The sequence below is a fragment of the Telmatherina bonti genome (assembly GCF_933228915.1).
Source record: "Telmatherina bonti genome assembly, chromosome: 1".
NCBI lineage: Eukaryota > Metazoa > Chordata > Actinopteri > Atheriniformes > Telmatherinidae > Telmatherina > Telmatherina bonti.
The window spans coordinates 40,029,948-40,048,905 of NC_136619.1; the positions used below are offsets into that span (position 1 = coordinate 40,029,948).

Consider the following 18,958-nt stretch of genomic DNA (forward strand, 5'->3'; position numbering starts at 1 on the left):
ATATATATATATATATATATATATATATATATATATATATATATATATATATATATATATATATATATATATATATATATATATATAGACACATACAAATACATACTTGTACACATCTGCATACATACACATATACATATGCACATACACTCACGGGCACAAAGCAGTGACATATTTATCTTTATAAGTGATCATAGGGAGCAGTTGGGACCGACCAGGGACAAGTTTGGAGACTTGAGCCTGGGTCATGAGGATCCAAACCCACCTCTGTAACCCCTTCCTAATACAGATTTTCTCATTCTGTCCTGTTGGATCTATTTCATTTTGTTGAGGTGTGGTGACGCAGGAATACAGTAAAAGCCGGCTGCAGCGGCTCTCTAGAACCGGATTGAGTAACTGGATGGTTAAAAGAAGTAAAAGACTTGCACACTTATGATTTGGGGGTTTTATTGGCCTTTAATGGAGATAGAACCATCTTTAAATCCTCAAAATAGCCGAATGCAGAAAACTGGATCACATAAAGATCCAGAGAAGCTCAAGTTTCTTTTCCTGTGCAGGTAAATAAAATCTGCATTCGCTCGAGTCACAGGTGTATTTATGAGCAAAAAGTTACCTCTGAGAGTAAACATGTTTATTTTCTTATTCTTTGCCTAATTCAGGATGATGTCATTTAAATGCTACGTTGCTTTTTCATGGCGCTGTGTTTGGTTTTCGCTTGATGCTGAGCTCTCCTCTCCTGCTCAGATATGCTGCTGCTGTGGACCGGCTCCCTGCTCGCTCTGCTGTGCCTTCTGCCCTCCGGTCAAATCCTCCACCAGCACACGGATCATGTACACCCTCTTCCACATCATGACCTGCGCTGTCTCCTGCCTCATGCTGTCCCGCACTGTGTCCGAGCTTGTCAGGGAAAATGTAAGTAAAGCACAGCCTTTAAGAATTATAATAAGATTGCATAGACATAACCATTACTCGGAAAATCTGTTATAGATCCAACATTATTGACTGAATTATGATTTTTTTTTTTACAAGGCATTAAAGTCATGTAATGGATTGTTCTACAGTGGTTTAAGTCACATATATATTACAGGAGGCTCTCAGTCCGGATAGATTGGTATTGTGTGTGTGTGTGTGTGTGTGTGTGTGTGGCGTCTCTCAATGCTCTATCCAAGGTCCTTTTTTCATGGTGTGTTGCATTTAAGGTCCATTTTTAATAGATTTTTCCTCTATTCCTTTGCAGGTTATATATAAATCTATATGCCAACAAAAAGAAAAAACAGTTTATTGTCGCTGGTATTTAAAATGATCTGCAACGACAGTTCCAATGAAGTTAGGATAATGTGTAAAATGGAAATAAAAACACAATGCAATGATTTGCAAATCATTTCAAACCTATATTTAATTAAATACACCACAATTACCAGATATTTAGTTTTTAAACTGATCCGCTTTCTTGCTTTCTTGCTAAAATGAACTTCTTTTGAATTGGATGCCTGCAATATGTTCTGTAAAAGCTGGTTCGGGGCAACAGCAGGCTGGCAAAGTTCGGAAACCATCCAAATGAGTCATGATTGGGTATAAAAGGAGCTTACCTGAAAGGATCAGTTTTTATTGAATGTTAAAAGGAAATGTAATAAGGTAAACATGCCCCTGTCTCAGCTTTTTTCTTAAATGTGTTGAACACATCAAATAATAAATGAGTGAATATTTGAAAAAACAAAAACCCCAATAAAGTTTATTAGTTTGAACTTTAAATATCCTGTCTTTGTAGTGCAATCAGCTGAAAGTATTTGCATTGTATTCTGTTTTTATTTATGTTTACCACAACATCCCAACTTTATTGCACTTGGGGTTTTATAAACTTAACTTTTTCATTCATTCATTCATTCATTTTCCGAACCGCTTATTCCAATTCAGGGTCACGGGGAAGCTGGAGCCTATCCCAGCCGGCTTTGGGCGACAGGCAGGGTACACCCTGGACAGCACGCCAGTCCATCGCAGGGCCACACACAGAGAGACGAACAACCACACTCACGCTCACACTCACTCCTAGGGGCAATTTAGAGTGACCAATTAACCTATCATGCATGTCTTTGGATGGTGGGAGGAAGCCAGAGTACCCGGAGAGAACCCACGCATACACAGGGAGAACATGCAAACTCCACACAGAAAGGCCACTGACCAAACCAGCCAAGGATTGAACCAGCGACCTTCTTGCTGTGAGGCCACAGTGCTAACCACTGCGCCACCGTGCAGCCAACTTAACTTTTTGATATCAAAAAAAAAAAAAAAAAAAAAAGAAAGGAAACATTTTTATTTGATTGGGCATACTCTGCAGTTAACTGCATTTGTCTCAGACCTTTCACTACAGTCAATAAGCTCAAATAAACCCTGGTGTGACTGAAACATTATTCCTCTCTCAGATATTATTCCTGCCCTTATTTCCTTTAGCAAGATTATAGACTTTACCGTGTGTGCATTAGTGAGAAATTTCACTTATTTTACTTAACCAGGAAAAAAAAACTATTAGTATCTAACAGGTAATGAGTTCTCTCTCTGGGAACTCTCACATCTTCATCCTACTGCTGGAACATTCAGGTCAATTCACCAAATGTTTTTACATTTTCCAAGATCCACATATAAAATTAGGGGGGATTGTGCCTTGGCAGTTACAGTTCCTATTATGTCCGGAGCAACTTCTCCATCAGGGCTGTTATACACCAAACCATATGAAATGAGCGTGTGCTGGCATCTTCTTGGAGCCAACATCTGGGCAAAAAAAGTGGCACTTAAACACACAACAAAGACCACATCTAGGACGTGCCGTCTGCACGAAACTGTAGACTCGTTTGTTTTCAGCTCAGGCACATCTGGAGGAACTCCCTTCATAGACTGCACATTTTGTATAAGTTTCTTTTTTCTGTTTTGTTGTTTAGAAAACTACATTTTTAGTAAAGTTAGGAAGTGTTTTAGAATAGAAAAACAACTCAAATTTGTTACTTTTAAATGTTTTTTTAACTTTATTCGTTGGGAAAAAATCCAAACATTTTAAATGTTTTTTTAACTTTATTCATTGGGAAAAAATCCAAACATTTTAAATGTTTTTTTTAACTTTATTCGTTGGGAAAAAATCCAAACATTTTAAATGTTTTTTTAACTTTATTGTTGGGAAAAAATCCAAACATTTTAAATGTTTTTTTTAACTTTATTCGTTGGGAAAAATTCCAAACATTTTAAATGTTTTTTTAACTTTATTCGTTGGGAAAAAATCCAAACATTTTAAATGTTTTTTTAACTTTATTCGTTGGGAAAAAATCCAAACATTTTAAATGTTTTTTTTAACTTTATTTGTTGGGAAAAATCCAAATATTTTAAATGAACTTTATTCGTTGGTAAAAATCCAAATATTTTAAATGTTTTTTTAACTTTATTCGTTGGGAAAAAATCCAAACATTTTAAATGTTTTTTTAACTTTATTCGTTGGGAAAAAATCCAAACATTTTAAATGTTTTTTTTAACTTTATTTGTTGGGAAAAATCCAAATATTTTAAATGAACTTTATTCGTTGGTAAAAATCCAGATATTTTAAATGTCTTCGCTAATGTTTTTTTTAATCATAGAAATGAAAACATAGAAATACCAGAGACACACTGAGAACAGTTGGGTTTGATCACCACAGCCTTTTGCACCTTTCATTGGTAAGCCTGGATGATCTCTCTCATCTTTGGCGATCTCGACCCATCTTCTGTTCTTTTGTTCTTCTTCAGCTGAAAAGTGGTCTCTTCTAACCACATAACACATGTCCACAGTGTTTTTCTCCATAAAGAATGAGCTCCTTCTCAGGGATTTTGCTGTTGCATGAGGAGTTGATATCCATTGTGTAAATCTGCTTTCACACCACATGAGGTTTGCATGCTGCCCACAGAGGAGGCTGTGCACAAATGCAAACCATATCTAAGTTTGGTGCCAGTTTCTGGGCAACAAGTAACCAGTTTGACCAGCTGCATACTTGGTTGCAGGTTGCATCTGTGAAGCTGATACTGAGGAGGAGGACTTGAGTAGCAGCTAAGATGGAGGAGGGTTGGACAGATAGGATGTTACAGATCGCTGCACCCAAACTAACTTTAACTTCACAGCACTCCTGCATGGATGCTGAATATGTGCAGATCCGTTGTCGAGTCAAACATCATGCAGGCATGACTGGGTTTGGAGGCAGAGAACAGTGCACATCACACACTTTGTAAAAGCTCCTTAATGCAGGTTTAGATGGTTTTCTGGATGCACCATCGGACCGTACTGAGTTACCTTGGAGCCCATGTGATAGTATCCATGTCTGGTTCTCATGCAATGCTCATCCAACCTGTTATTTGCTTTTATCCTATAAACTTTTCTTAGATTCCCTGAATTGTTTTACAATTTTATTGAAGACCAAACTTCTTGGCAACCTTGCAATGAATTTTTTCTTGTTTTTACTCCTATTGATGAGCAGAGGTGGCAATTCCAGGTCCAGAAAGCAAAAGTCCTGCCATGTTTTTGGGTCTACCTGTACATTTAGAACAGATGTTTTCACTAACAGACTTGTTTATCTAGCAAATAAACTCTGCTCATTAAATTCAGCTGGTTTGGTGACTGGTCGGAACAGCTGCCGGACTGGACTTTTACTTTCTGGACCTGGAATTACCACCTCTGTTGATGAGTCCCTGACAGAAGTCAGCACAAAGTGTCGAACCACAACCGATCCTTATTCAGAAAGACTAACTCTTTGATGATTGCTTCTTTTACACCCAACTCTGACACCCTTATCATTAATGAATTAATTGCATCATTATTGAGATCGCTGTCCAGTTTTGTTTTTCTTTACCTGCCCCAACCTTTCTTCAGCTTGTATTGCTGCAAATTTCCTAAATATAATGAAGTTGTTCAGTGAAGACACTGAAAATGATAAATCAAACCATAAATTAAACATTTACAATTTTTCGAAAATTTCTATAAATAATCAGAAAATCCTTTGTCTAATGTGTGTCTGCAGATTCCTGAAGCCACACGTCCATGTGGAAGTGCATGTGCCATTGTATACATATGTTATGTGCATGTTTCAGGTGCCTTTCTTCAACGTGGTGTGCGACCAGGCACATGGTGGCGGCCACTGTGAGATGCTGGTGGGCTACTCGGCCGTCTACAGAGTCTGCTTTGGCACCTCCTGCTTCTACTTGATGATGGCCATCTTCCTCATTGATGTGAAATCCAGTCAGGACTTCCGAGCACTCATACACAACGGGTCAGTCAGCCATGGCTTTCATCTTGACAGAAAACTTTGAACACATTTTGTTTTGCCTGAAATGTTATTTTCCTGAATTAGATGTCTTAAAATACTTCACTAGTCTTTATAAGGCAAAAGTGTTTCCCTCACTCCCCCCAGCTTATCTGGCAACGCCTGCGAGTCTATTTAAAGTTTCCTTGTGTTCGCACTTTCCATTTCAGGGCAGTAGATTAATGCTGTGACGTAGCTGAGATTAGGATTTGACAGACTGGATTGTTACTCCTCTCTAGTCTGGAATAAGATCCTTATTGGTGCCTCATGAAAGGCTTCAGGGTCTTTGGCAAAGCATGCAGCTCTTACAGGACAGGTAGGTGGGGTCAGCTAGTGACCCAGTGCCCTGCTGAAACACTCATAAAGACCAGATGAAGTCCCATGAAGCTGCAAAAGGACACTTTCTGAATGCAGACTGAGATAAAAAATGTTCTTTTGCAAAACAGCACAACTGCATGTGGATTTTTCCAGGTTTTTTCATGACAGAAAAGCTGTGTTATCTTATTTTAATCAAAGGATTTAGATGAGAAATTAATATTAAAGGAAAAAACTGCATCATGAAAGCGCTGCAGAGGAAAATTTTGTGAAGCTTATTGTCAGAAAATTTATATGTCACAGCTGATATTCAACAGTGCGTCAACTGAATCGTCCTCGGTCAGAGTACAGACTTTTAACACTTATTAAAAAAATGCAATGAAATAATCGCTGACTTGAATTGATCTCAGGACTTATAAGTTCCTGTAAGCATGTTTTTATCCATCAGAAAGTAGCTGAAAGGCGAAGCAACAATGTGCAGCGGGAGAAAAAGTATGTTTAGCAAACATTAAATAATGAACTTCATAAAATAAATGTTTTTTTTTGTTTTTTTTATGTAGATCATAATAGTAGAAATATTACTGTATTTTTCAGCTTTTAAAACCCGAAGCTCCTTTGTGGGGCTTTGAGACTACATGGTGCTGAACTGTGCTAAAATGGTCATTTTGGAGCCCTCAGACTGAACTGTCTTTACTAAAACATCTATGATTTTGCTCTGATTCACTTCGTCAGGCTTTTGCAGAGATAATTTTCACACGCTATGATCTTGTAGAGGTACGGCTGCATCATTCCGAAGAGACATTAATAATCATCCTGAAAGTGTTTCCTTCATCTTTTATAGGCAAGCCTTAAACTCGTTAGTTGTGCTGTGCACCATTTTCATTTCTTGTTCTTCTTATCAAATCTCACAAACGTTCCTTTCACTCCTAAAGTATTCCAGAAGAGCTTGTGGCTGCAGAGACACAAATCTGTATGTTATACACAGTTATAGACAGAGGCCTGAAGAAAAGGCACAGGTTTTAAACACGAATAAGTCACCAAGAAAATCTGGGAAAACATGTTTTTTTGGTCAGAAATTAAAAATGAAGTGATTTTATCTGCATATGTATATTTGAGATTTACTGATCCAATGAAATTCTTAAAATGCAACTTAAATCAACAAAATCTTTGGATTCTGATGTTACAACTGAATGGATTTTCATTAATATATTGATACATAACTGCAGAAAAATTTGTTTCCAAATGCAATGACTGAAATAAAAGGAATACTATCTTTAAAAAATAAATAAATAAAATGGAAAAAAAAAACCTATAAGAAGTATTTAGAAACAGTTTTTTTGTGTTTGTTTTGTTGTTGTTTTTTTTTGTTTTTTGTTTTTTTGCAGTAAACAGCAATTAGAAGGTTTTAAGTTTTGACAAAAATAACAAGTTCCTGTTTGTCAAAGCTGCACAGTTTTCTATTTTCTAAAACAATTTTTAAACATTAAATATTTTATAGCAGCTCAGGTGAAGGCTTTATTGTGGATTTTCACTTGCTTGAACCTCTATTGCATTTTGGGGGTTTTGTTTTTTAAGGTTGTGAAAATCTTGCTCTTCTGGAGCCCCTTTTGAGCAGCTTTTACCTCTTTTTTTCCTGTCAGGTTTGTCTAAAATAAAACTGTCTGACAGATGCTCGGTAACACACTGAGTACTCTGAAGTACTTCACACAAAACACCTTGCAACAAAACAAACAGCATCGAATATTCCTTAAACTGAAGAGAGAATTCCTGGTTGTTTTAGGTAAAAATGCACGACAAGTACTTTGGTTTTTAAAGGTTTTAGTTTTAGGGAAAGATTTCGTGTTGAATCTTCGGTTTGCCTACAGAGAGACAGGATCAGAAAGAAACGCCTGATGGCAAGTAAATACATTGTGATCCTCTGTACTGATGACATGCTGGTGTTTTTCTGCATCCTTTCCCCTGTAGCTTCTGGTTTCTGAAGTTCATCACCCTGCTCGGGATGTGCACTGCTGCCTTCTTCATCCCGACAGAGTCCTTCCTGCACGGTGAGCTCTTCCTGCAACCTCCACAGTGACACATGAAAACTACAACCAAACAGAGTAAACATGACAATCACACGAGTGCACTTCCTCCTGAATACCTCTAGAGGGCAGCAACAACCTGACTCTCTTCTAGTCGATTAATCATCGCACCGTAAATCTCAGCAGTGTGTTTTCACTTTGTTGTAGGACAATAAAATGTGGTGGAGAAACAAGCCTGATATCACAACTGATTTACGATCCGTGGTTTGCTCTCCTCTTTTTCTCTCCCTCTGTTTGTGGATGTTTTTTATCACTTCCCTGAGATAAATCATTGGCTGGTTGTTCTCTCTTTCCCTCTCTTAGCTTGGCATTATGTTGGTGTGGTGGGAGGGTTTGCCTTCATCCTCATCCAGCTCATCCTCATCACAGCTTTTGCACACACCTGGAACAAGAACTGGTGAGTCAGCAGGCCACATGGATAAAGGTTTTATGATTAAAATGTAGTTTTATACAGAAAAATGTGAAGAGGAAGCAGATGACAGCTGACGTATGCTACCAAAAGTATATGGACAGTGTTACTGGACAGTTTAAGCCTCCCCTCCTTCACCTGATGCAAAAACACAGCTCCAATAATAACTGTTTTCCTGCTAATGTGGGAAGAATTAAACTCTTCCACCACAGTTCCACACACATTTAGCCTCATTAAGCTGAGATGTAAAATCCTATCTGAACCTGACAGACGCTCCTGCACTTAAACAGGATCAAATGCAGAACATTCAACATCTGCAGGAAACACAGGAGCAGGAAAATGGAGGAGCAGCACGTGGTTTTGGAATTAATGCTCGTTCAATGTTGCACGTTCTCATAGCTTTGGGCTTCTTAGAGTAATTCACAAGCTTTCAAAGTCAAATAGCAAGAATATTTCTAAAATATTCCTGCTACTGTTATGCTGACAAAGTGGTAAGGTCAACACTGTTTGGTGTTTCCAGCTGGAACTGAAGCTGTCTGACTGATGGAGGCAGCAGGAGAAGTTGAGTGATTAGATGGGAGGAAAGTTCTGCTTCTGATCCATAAGCATGTTTTTTTTTTTTAAAAAACAAACAAACTGGGAAACATGAAACTGAAGAAGCTGTTGCATACATACAGGTACATACTAACAGTCTGATGAAGATCTGGAGAGAAGACCTTCTCCTCGGTCCATCTGTCCAGCAGAGTCTGGACATCACACTGACTTCAACATCTGTTCAAGCAGCCAGATGTTCAAAAGCAGAAACACTACAAGCTACTTTATCTAATTCTCTTACTGTTAATTTCTACTTTTTTCCCTAATTGCTGATTTAACTTTTAAAAACAAGCAGACAAACCTCAGAAGTGAGAAGCTCAGAGCAGCAAAGATTCTGGGTTTCAGTTGATCACCTTATAAACACTCAGATTAAGCTGGAATATATTTTTCAGCGCTAACGACGCCTCAGCTACAAGCAGATGGAGCGTTGAAGCGAATGCATCGGATGGATCAGGTTTATTCAGTATTCCGTATCGACCTGCATGGATGTGATTGGACATTAGGAAGGACCAATTGAACAGCTGGTTCCAATCATTCAAAGTGAAAATAACTTTATTGTTCCACTTCTTCTGCAGATAAACACACAGTAAACGGCATTTATGTGCCTTTATTTTCTTATTTTTATGTTTTTATTGATGTGATTAGTTTCTTCTCCCCCTTAGAAATCTTTCCTCATATGCACTTTGTCGTCCCTGTCCCAGATGTGATTTACTACATCCAGATGTTGCTGTCAGTGTCATGGAGCCACCTCTGTATTTTGCTGTAAAATGACAGAGTTGTAGCTAAAACAACGAAGAGGATTTAATCATTCAGGGACAAATGTACAAAACTAGAAATCCTCTTATTTCCCCCCCCAATATCCACCTCTTTTCCTCTGCATTTTAGGTCAGGAATGATCATTTTTATTTTCTATAGTTCTACCTCTCACAAACCATTTAACTTTAGCAACAAAATAAAAGAAAAATGTGAAACTCTGGTCTGTAAATAAAACCGTTAAAGGACAGTCTTCGTTTACTGCACTTCAGTTTGATGTTTTTTGTTTTTTGTTTTTTTTTACAATACAATACAACTTTATTTATAAGGCATTTTAAAAACAACAATGTTGACCAAAGTGCCACATTGTGGGGGGGGATCTTAAATCTTAATTTAAGATTTTGTGGACCAGAAGTGTCTGAATGGGAAGCTAGCTTGGACATAAATTATGGCGGCGTCCTCGTGTGGCGACGATGTGGCTGAGTCTCAGCAGCCATGCAGTCAGCGCTGGAAGTCAAGGCCACATTTAGGCCAAACATGCTTTGCCATCTGGGACAGCCGTCTTCTCCGGGCTGAAGGCCACTTTAACAGGAACTCAGGCTGGATGGAAAACTGTTAAAAGTCTGCTTAACCTCTGACCATCTTTACTTCAGAGAGACTCTAACTCCCTAAAGGTGCTCTTTGTAAACCCAATCACACCGCAGATCTGTTGCCACTTGGCCTAGCTGGTTGCAACATGCTCGTCTTGCTGTTTCTTGTCACTTATTTCTGCATCGCTGTCGGATTGTGGCAGACAGAGCGAGATGTTCAGCTTCTACACTGTAACATCTGGAGGCCAGCAAGGTGCTGAACGTCATGTAGAACAGGGGTGTCAAACTCCAGTCCTAGAGGGTCGGTACCCAGCAGGTGTTAGTTGTTTCCCTGCTCAAACACACCTGATTCAAATCACACGGATCCATCAGCTTCTTGTCAACCTGTTTATTTATTTTAGTCAGGTGTGTTGGAGCGCGGAGACAATAAAAACCAGCAGGACTGGAGTCTGACACCTGTGGTGTAGAAAGATATAAATTACACCTGTACTGGTTAATAAAACACAAAGTTTTGCACAAAATAAGCTGGATGCATTTAAAAACAAGTCTCTACTCAGAAAAGAAAACGTAAAGGAGAAGCCAAATAAAGGAAAATGCAGGAAATGTAGTTCGCATGAGGTGAGTAAAACTAAAGTTCTGTTCCTTCAGGTTGACCGGAGCAGCAGAAAACAAGCGATGGTATCTAGCAGTGATGTGCGCCACCCTCTTCTTCTACACCATCGCCACCATGGCCTTCACCTTCATGTACAAGTACTACACACACCCCATCGCCTGCCACTTTAACAAAGTTCTGCTGTGGATCAACCTGAGCCTGTGCGGCCTCATGTCCTTCATCGCCATCACACCGTGTGTCAAGCAGAGTGAGTTGGAAAAACACACTCGCACATGTCTGTCATCGATTTTCAGCAATGAAATAATGATTAGTCTGCTTCCAGAGGAGAAAAATCCAGCAGATAAAACCGGCGCTGCAGCAGTTTCAGACTGAAAGCCTGCAAGCGACGAGATTTTAGGATTTTAACAAGCTGTTTGCAAAGACAAGATGTAAAGTACCTTAAACGTGCATGGAGTGCTTTATTTCTGAAGATTCTCTTTCATAATAGACATGTATGAGTCTATTAAGTTATGTATAATATTAAAAGTACTTTTTCTATTTGCAAAGCTTTAGTTGTTTTTTTTTTTTTTTAAAGAAAAATAAAATAAAATAAAAAAAACAATAATTTATAGCTAAACAGTCACACTGAATGACTGGTTGCAGTGCTTTTTACTGATGTAGGGGCTAATAGGGCAGAGGGTGGTTGTGGGTGGGTGTAAGGGGACTGTGGTTGTGTGTGTGTGTGTGTGTGTGTGTTTTATCTATTTGATGTGTGCTATAGACATAAAGTTTGATTATATTTGAAGTATAGAACTCTGACTATAAAAATAACCTACATGTGGTAAAACAGACGAAACAACAGAAACAAGACAGACTCAGACACCTCACCAACGAAACTGCGAGGAATCTACCTCTCACCTGGAAATACACGGTGAACTTAACGTCTAGAAAAGCTCAGAGAAAAGTCGGTGTTAGCAGTGGTGTAGTCCAGGAACACGCAGGTATACGGAGTAAACACACTTCTGTTTCAGTCCGCATAGAGTAAACACACTTCTAAACCCCCCTGTGATGCTGCTTTTACAGTGACTAACATCCCCACACATGTAGCTACATTCACTTCAGTCTGAACATAGACATAAAGCTATATGTATATATGTCTATGAGCCTGTCTCTCACCAGTCTGTGTGTCAGTACTGGTTTAGTCATTTCATAACTTTTCCTCCTGAAACCAAAGAGCAGAAATTACGTGACAATGAACAAATATACTGAGGAGTTTTTTTAAGTTGACTAAATTGAGTTTTACATGACACTTTTTCTGAAACAGCGTTTTTCTGGACGACTTTTTTCTGTTTTTAAAAGAAGTTTGAAAAGTGCTGCTTTCTTCCTGTAGGCTCAGACCAGCTGGTCTCATTGAGTAAAACAGAATCACGTCTCCATAAAAACCAACGTTTGCTTTTCCTTTTCAGAACAGAACCGCAGTCCTGTCTGGATTTTGTTTTCTGTTCACATAAAGTAAAGCAAAGTCGTTGATTAGTTTTTACGGTGTAAAAACAACACAGATGCTGTCGGCTGCTTTGCTGATGCACAAAACTCTGATTAGTTTGTTTCTACTGATGTGAAAAAGATTCCAGCTTGTTGAGGAAACCACGTCGGGTTTTGACACCGTTCCCAGACTTTCAGCTTTTACACGATTTGACTGACAGAGAAAAAAATGAACTTTTCTTTAAAAAACGAGAAAATCCGTTTATATCTGAATCCATGAATAAATAAACACCAGTTCACTGATCCATTCTCTGGAACAGAACAAATCTCTTATTTCTCCCAGTATCTCCCAGTAGCTTTTATTTATTCTTATTTCATTTAGGTGTTTTTTTGTCTGCTTCAGGAAAATGTGTGTGTTCAGAGAGAGCTTTGCAGTGTGTGTCCTCACCCTGACTCTGTGTCCCCACAGAGCAGCCTCGGTCTGGACTACTGCAGGCCTCCATCATCAGCTGCTACGTCATGTACCTCACCTTTTCTGCGCTGTCCAGCCGCCCGCCAGAGAAAGGTACGCCAGCGAACCAGAGACAAGCTCCGTCTCTGTCCGGTGTAACCGCTGACAGGAAAAACACTCAAGTTGTTTTTAAATTAAAAACACATGGAGGTGGTGAAGATCTTACATACCTGCAGCCTTTCAGCCATCTGCAGGCTGGATCTCCAGGTGGAATCACAATGTTTACACATGCAGGTGTTTTTCTTCCGTTGGTTTATAACTAAACTATTATTTGGCTTTTTTTTTTTTTTTTTTTTTGTCAGATTCAGATTTCAGGATGAAAGATTAAACATAAAGTTGAATATTTGACAAAAAAAAAACAAAAAACAAACCCTAAAGGCCTCTACGTGTCAGGAACATGGCTGAATAAAGGTCACTGATGTCTGCAACACATCTCTCTTACACACACACACACTCACACACAGACATGTACACAAACACACACCCTCCTTCATTGTTTGCCTATAAGTTTTTCAAAATGACTCACCTGCTGCCTTCAGGTTAGAGAAAAAGGCCTGAGATATCACTGCTGCAGCTTTACAGAGGCCCCCGTCTTATCTGGGCTTTACATCTAAATCACACATGCAAATATAGATTCATGCACATGCACGTGCACACCTAAGCATACACGCACTCACAGGTAATCTGGGATGAGATGTGCTCTGACATGCGTCCTGCTGGGCTGGTGGCCCGTGGCGAGGGCTGACTGAGAGATATTAGTTTCACATTCCTCATGAAGTCAGTGACAACATCACAGCGCCGGGAAACAGCCTGGCAGTGTCGTTACACATGTTTTCTAACGGCTTATCTGATGGAGAAGAAGGTGCAAAACAATGTTCAGACCTCCAGGTGATGAGTGTTTTACGGAACTCTGACAACACCGGAGGTCACAAAGAGAGCACACAATGTTTTTTTAAATATAGCTGCTTAAAGTGCAGGTTATGCATCATTTCTTTGACTTATATTTATCATGCTGTTTGTGAAGCTGCAGCCTTAAAAACAGAAGTTCAGCTCCAAACACTGAACAGAGATTCATTTAAATCTCGTCTTGATGGTGGAGTCGATGATGTTAAATCAAATTAATGGTCCTGCTGACAGGCTTCATGGTGCTTAGTTAATAATCTTGCTGCTGTTTTTTAAAGAGCAGCTTTGTCACAGTGCAAATACTGATTACAAAACTATAAAGTGTGATGAAAAATAATACATTTGCTCAAATTCTGCTTTTAAGTTTGTGCAGAATTACACTCAGTTAATTATGTTGTATGTTCATCTTATAGACATGAGCTTGAGGTTATCTGCAAAGCTTCCCCACCATAGCAAGGCAGAAAAGGAAGTTAACAAGTTTTCCTAAAGGCGAAAGACAAATCTAAATCAATCTATTTCAACATGTTTGTTTTTTATATCTGAAATAATCCACAGAAATGATTTCGAGTGTCTTCAATGAGCTCCTTAATTGTATTTGTAAAATTTAAACAAAGCCATAATTTCCAGTCAACAAATTACTCAAAAATGGTTTAGAGAGAGGCAAAGAGTGACAGAATGTTGTAGTCACAGTGTTATGGTGGTTCTTATAACCGGGAGGTAATGGCTTTAGGTGAGGGTGTCTGGATTGGGTATAAAAGGAGCAGCCACCAAAAGTTTATTCTTTGTAATTAAGAAATGTTTGTATCAAACTCTGATAGAGTCAAGAAGTTCCCAAAAAGATATTTTCCGATGCAAAATAGCAAAGAACTTTGTCTTACAGCAGGGTAGATTCAGGGCGTGTGGCGAAAACTAATGCATAAAGACAAAACTGTTCTATCAACTCTGCAGAGATATGACCGGATTCTCTGTAAGAAAAAAAAAACATTTTTACCTGCTTATTAGAGATGAGAAAGAGCATCCAGCCACACATTCTCCATTTACACAGTTTGCGTTTGATTGGCCTGCTTGCAGTTCTCCATGTCCTCCTGTCTCCTCTTAAACATGTACATACACACATACATGTACATGTACATAGCATAACATAACATAGCAACAACCAAACACTGCAGAAAAGCTGAAACCTTAATTCTGCAAGAGTCAGCTCCAGTAATACTTGTCCTTTCCCTCAGTTATAAATGTAGTTTAGAGTGCAGGTGATGGTAAACTTTACTATACAGAGACTTTGAATTTAATTATATATATTTCAAATACAATGAAGGTGGTTAGTGAAGATCATTTCTTTGTAATAAATATCAGTTTGAACAAATGGATCAATTACAGATTTTAATGTTTGTTTTATCATTTCAAATTTAATGCTAAACCAATGATCTAATTAAACAGTGCATCTCATCTGTTGCTTAAAACGATGGTGTGTGTAGCTCAGCTAGTTGAGCATTAGCCCACCAGGACTGAGTCCCGGCCTGGGACACCTGGCAGCAAGTCATTCCTCTACTCTCTCGGACCTTAAACTACTGTCAAATAAAGACTGCTGGAGCCCAAAAAGGTTTCAAATGACAAAAGAGAATATATTTACTGGAAAATCTTCTCATCAGGATCGTGGAACTTAATGAAACATCCTCCAGATGTTGACCTTGAAGCGCTCAAGTTACAGAAGGAAATCTAACTTTCTTGCTACTTCACACACGCTGGCATTCTCAGTGACACGCTATAGGTGTGGGTGTGTGTTGAGGCTGTGAAGGGCATTGTTACAACTTGTTGAGAAAGTATGCACTCTGAGCTGGTTAGAAAAACAGCTTATCACAGACAGGGCTACACACACACACACACACACACAACTTTGCAAACTCTGCAGTTTTATCACACTTCATTTTCACCCCCCTGATGCCGAGTTTCCTTTCTTGGCAGCTGCAGTGCAGCAGCTCCTCACCTGTTATGGTAACATAACCAGAGAACTGTGTTTTTGTGTGCATACATGTGTGAACCATCCTCATTACTGTTCTGTAATGTGCTCACCATGGAAAACACATAAAGTAATCCTCATGTCTCTCAGTAGAATTAGTCAGGAGTGCAACTGAAAAGACACAACACAAAGACTTGTTCTCACTCCCCTGAAGACTCTTGACCCCGCTGTGCTCTTGTGTGTCTGTCTTTGTGAGGAAGGATTCAATCAGAGAAAAGCCACGTTTACATGAGAGTTTTATCTTTAATTATGAATAAAAGTTAAATCTGCTTTAAATAGGTGAAAATGGGCATGTAAACACCTAATTCTGAATGAAAAAGTCACTTCTTAATCAAGTTTAATTCCAAATTAAGTGGCTGGTTTATTAGCATTATAAATCCGAGCTGTTTAATTCCCCTGTCATGTAAACCTTCGTTCCGGTTAAATTTAATTCAGATCGTTCTGCACCAACATATTCCGCTTGTTGTTTTGTCTCCCCTTCTTGATAGTCTATCTTCCTTCTCAGCTGCTGAAAAAAGTGAAGTAGTATGTTTGTGTCAAGCTGCTCCTTCATAATTCTAATCAAAATAATGGCAAAACTGGTTCTTATGATGTAGTTTTCCAAGTTATGATTGAAAAGACGAGAAGCAGGAAGTGAACTTCATTTCTGGTAGACGTAAGTCTGTCACGCCTGACCTCTGTCCAATCAGAACCCTTCCCAACCTGCGGCTCTGAAGCAGAATTAAGTAAGGACGCGTTTCCATGTAAACTAGTAGGAGACTTTCGGTAATTCTGAACTATTTAAATCCAAATTATTAACTGAAAAAACATCATGTAACCATAGCCATGGTCATGAAGACAGATTGTCGAAAGGATTTAGGACAAAAACAGGGTGATGGGGTAGGTCATGTTGCTCAGAGACATGTTCATCTGGGTGAAGTGGTTCCTCGTCCTGATAGTAGTCTATACAATCTGTAATTATGAACAATAAGAAATATAGTTAGACCCCTCAGTTTACTGTAAATCTGTAAAAACTGACCAATCCAAACATTCCAACCCAAATAGAGTTGTTCATTTCTTATATTTCATAAGCTTCTTCTCCCGGCTCCCCTCCTCCCCCTCCAGCAGAACATACCTGATAGCCACACCCTGCATATCAACAGCGTGTTAGGATGAAAATACAAAGTAGAGAAGATCAAACTCGGAAGGCAAACATGGCTGAGAAAATGCAGGAAGGATTTCCCGACCCGGCTCGGTTTATTTGCCTCCTCCTGCTAAACAGCCGAGAAAGAGAAAATCCTTGGTGGAAAAAGCTGCGAATAAAAAAAGCCTCGGATCGCGCAAGGAGCAGAACCAGAGGGGGAGGAGCCCATGGAGGGGGAGGAGCCACAACAGGGGGAGGAGCCAAGACAGGGCGCCAGTTTCACATCCTGCTGGCTCCCCAACATGACCTACCCCAGGTGGCTGGAATGATAATGATAATGTTAGGAAATACACGGTCATTTGAAATGTGGAAACACAACACACGTGTGTGTAGGTGTGTGTGTGTCTCTAAATGCTGTACTAAGACAGTGTGTGAACACAGTGATGTACCAAGTTCTTTTTAAAGAACACCGTACAAACACAAAGTTTCATGGAGCGACAGCTGAAACCGTCCTCTGAAGCTGCACTAGATTTCTGAGTTTGACTGCATGTGTTTCAGCGTCAGAGCTTGTGCACATGCTTGTGCGTGTGTGAGCATATGCAGACATTTTTGCATATTTGAGAGTGTCCAGAAGGTGAATGTAGAAGAGGAAATCCCAGAAGGGAAAATGCAGCCAGGCATCTTTTACAAGAAACAAAGGAATTTTACAGGAAATGAAATGCAGAAAAAAATCCGGAAAGTGACACAAAACATGACCCACATGTGGCACCTTTCCTTCCTCTGGTTTATAAAGCCAAACTTTTACATATGAAAGGAACATTTGGGAGATATGTACACTTTCTCTCTTTTTTATTGTCATTTTGTTTTATTGTTTTTTATTGACACCAATGATTCAAATCAGGCTCCTTATTGAGTCTGAACCTCTACCTTGTCTTACATTTACTCTGCAGATCTTTCATTTTATTAGTGCATAATAGAAGATTGATATACTTATTTAGAAAAAGGTTATTTCCTCCGAAACAGTCAATAAAAGGACTCATCTAAACAAAGCAAGGCAAGTTTATTTGTACAGCACCTTTCATCTACAAGACAATTCAAAGTGCTTTACATGAAACATTAAAAGCTTTACAGAAATACAAATAGCAAAATCACAATAAAATCATGAATTATATTCAAATAATTAAAAGCAGAATTAATTAAAAGTTACTGTGCATGAAAAAAGACATGTTTTTAACCTGGATTTAAAAGTTTCTACATTTGGTGAAAGTTTAATCTCCCAACAAGCTTTACTGTTAAAATTCTGCAGGTTTTATTTGATCAGAACAGTTCAGAAAGAAACTGACACCAAAAACAACAGTTTCCTTGTTTTACACGGCAAAAACTCAGCCTTAAAAAACAAGAAAAAATATACAAAAATTAGGTAAATGTTGCTTAAAATAAGATAAATTATCTGCCAACAGGAAGAATATTTAGCTATTCAAGACTTCCCAAAACAAGGAAAATACTCTTAAAACAAGAGTATTTCTCTGGCTTTAAAACTAAGAATTATCTTACCTTTAGAAAAAATAAGCATATGTGTACTCAATTTAAGATTTTTAATCTTATTTAGATTTCAGTTTCCTTGTTTTATTCTGCAGTGTAACTCATCAGGTTGTGTTATTTTGTGTGTCAGTGGTGTACCAGGGCATGAACATGACTGTCTGTTACCCCAACGTGGGACAAGATGGCATCCAGAACGAAGGCAACGCTGTGGCTATAATTGGAGCTGCCATCATGTACTGCTGCGTCCTCTTCGCATGGTGAGCGCACGCTTCAACTCAGAGCAGGAATGACTTCTGCAACACTGCAAAGCAAATTACCTTCAAAGTATTGATGGCGTAACTTCCCTGGACATTAAACTGTTCAAACCTATTTTGTCTGCAGTAACGAAGCTTCCTACCTGGCTGAGGTCTTCGGCCCGTTCTGGATGATCAAAGTTTATCGCTACGAGTTCCAGAAAGCAACCTGCTGCTTCTGCTGCCCCGAGGAGGAAGCAGGTTTGTCCCAACTCACTCAAAATGCTGTGTTTGGCTCAGTATCAGTGCTATCAGTATCACAGTAATCATAAACAGATTATCTTTTAGATAAAAATGGACAGAAAGACGTCAAGGCTTTTGTTCACATCAGAGCTGTCTCTCTTTTACTTTAGTTTGCCAAACTTAACTCTGTTTTATATGAATTGTTTTAACCCTTATGGATCTTTTTGGTTTGCCATGCCTTCCCCTGAGATGTCGACAC

At 38.9% G+C, this 18,958-nt stretch overlaps 1 protein-coding gene across 1 annotated transcript in view; it reads left to right on the plus strand.

Annotated features, from left to right (window-relative positions):
- Positions 1-18,958, plus strand: part of serinc4 (serine incorporator 4) — a gene marked incomplete at both ends in the record, with an annotated part of 31,952 nt that overhangs the window by 10,452 nt on the left and 2,542 nt on the right. The window contains 8 exons of the mRNA XM_079245484.1: positions 745-912; positions 5,097-5,275; positions 7,589-7,668; positions 8,008-8,101; positions 10,699-10,910; positions 12,594-12,689; positions 18,354-18,480; positions 18,605-18,717. Of these exons, the coding sequence (XP_079101610.1) occupies positions 745-912; positions 5,097-5,275; positions 7,589-7,668; positions 8,008-8,101; positions 10,699-10,910; positions 12,594-12,689; positions 18,354-18,480; positions 18,605-18,717 (1,069 nt within the window). The remainder of the gene's footprint in view (positions 1-744; positions 913-5,096; positions 5,276-7,588; positions 7,669-8,007; positions 8,102-10,698; positions 10,911-12,593; positions 12,690-18,353; positions 18,481-18,604; positions 18,718-18,958) is intronic.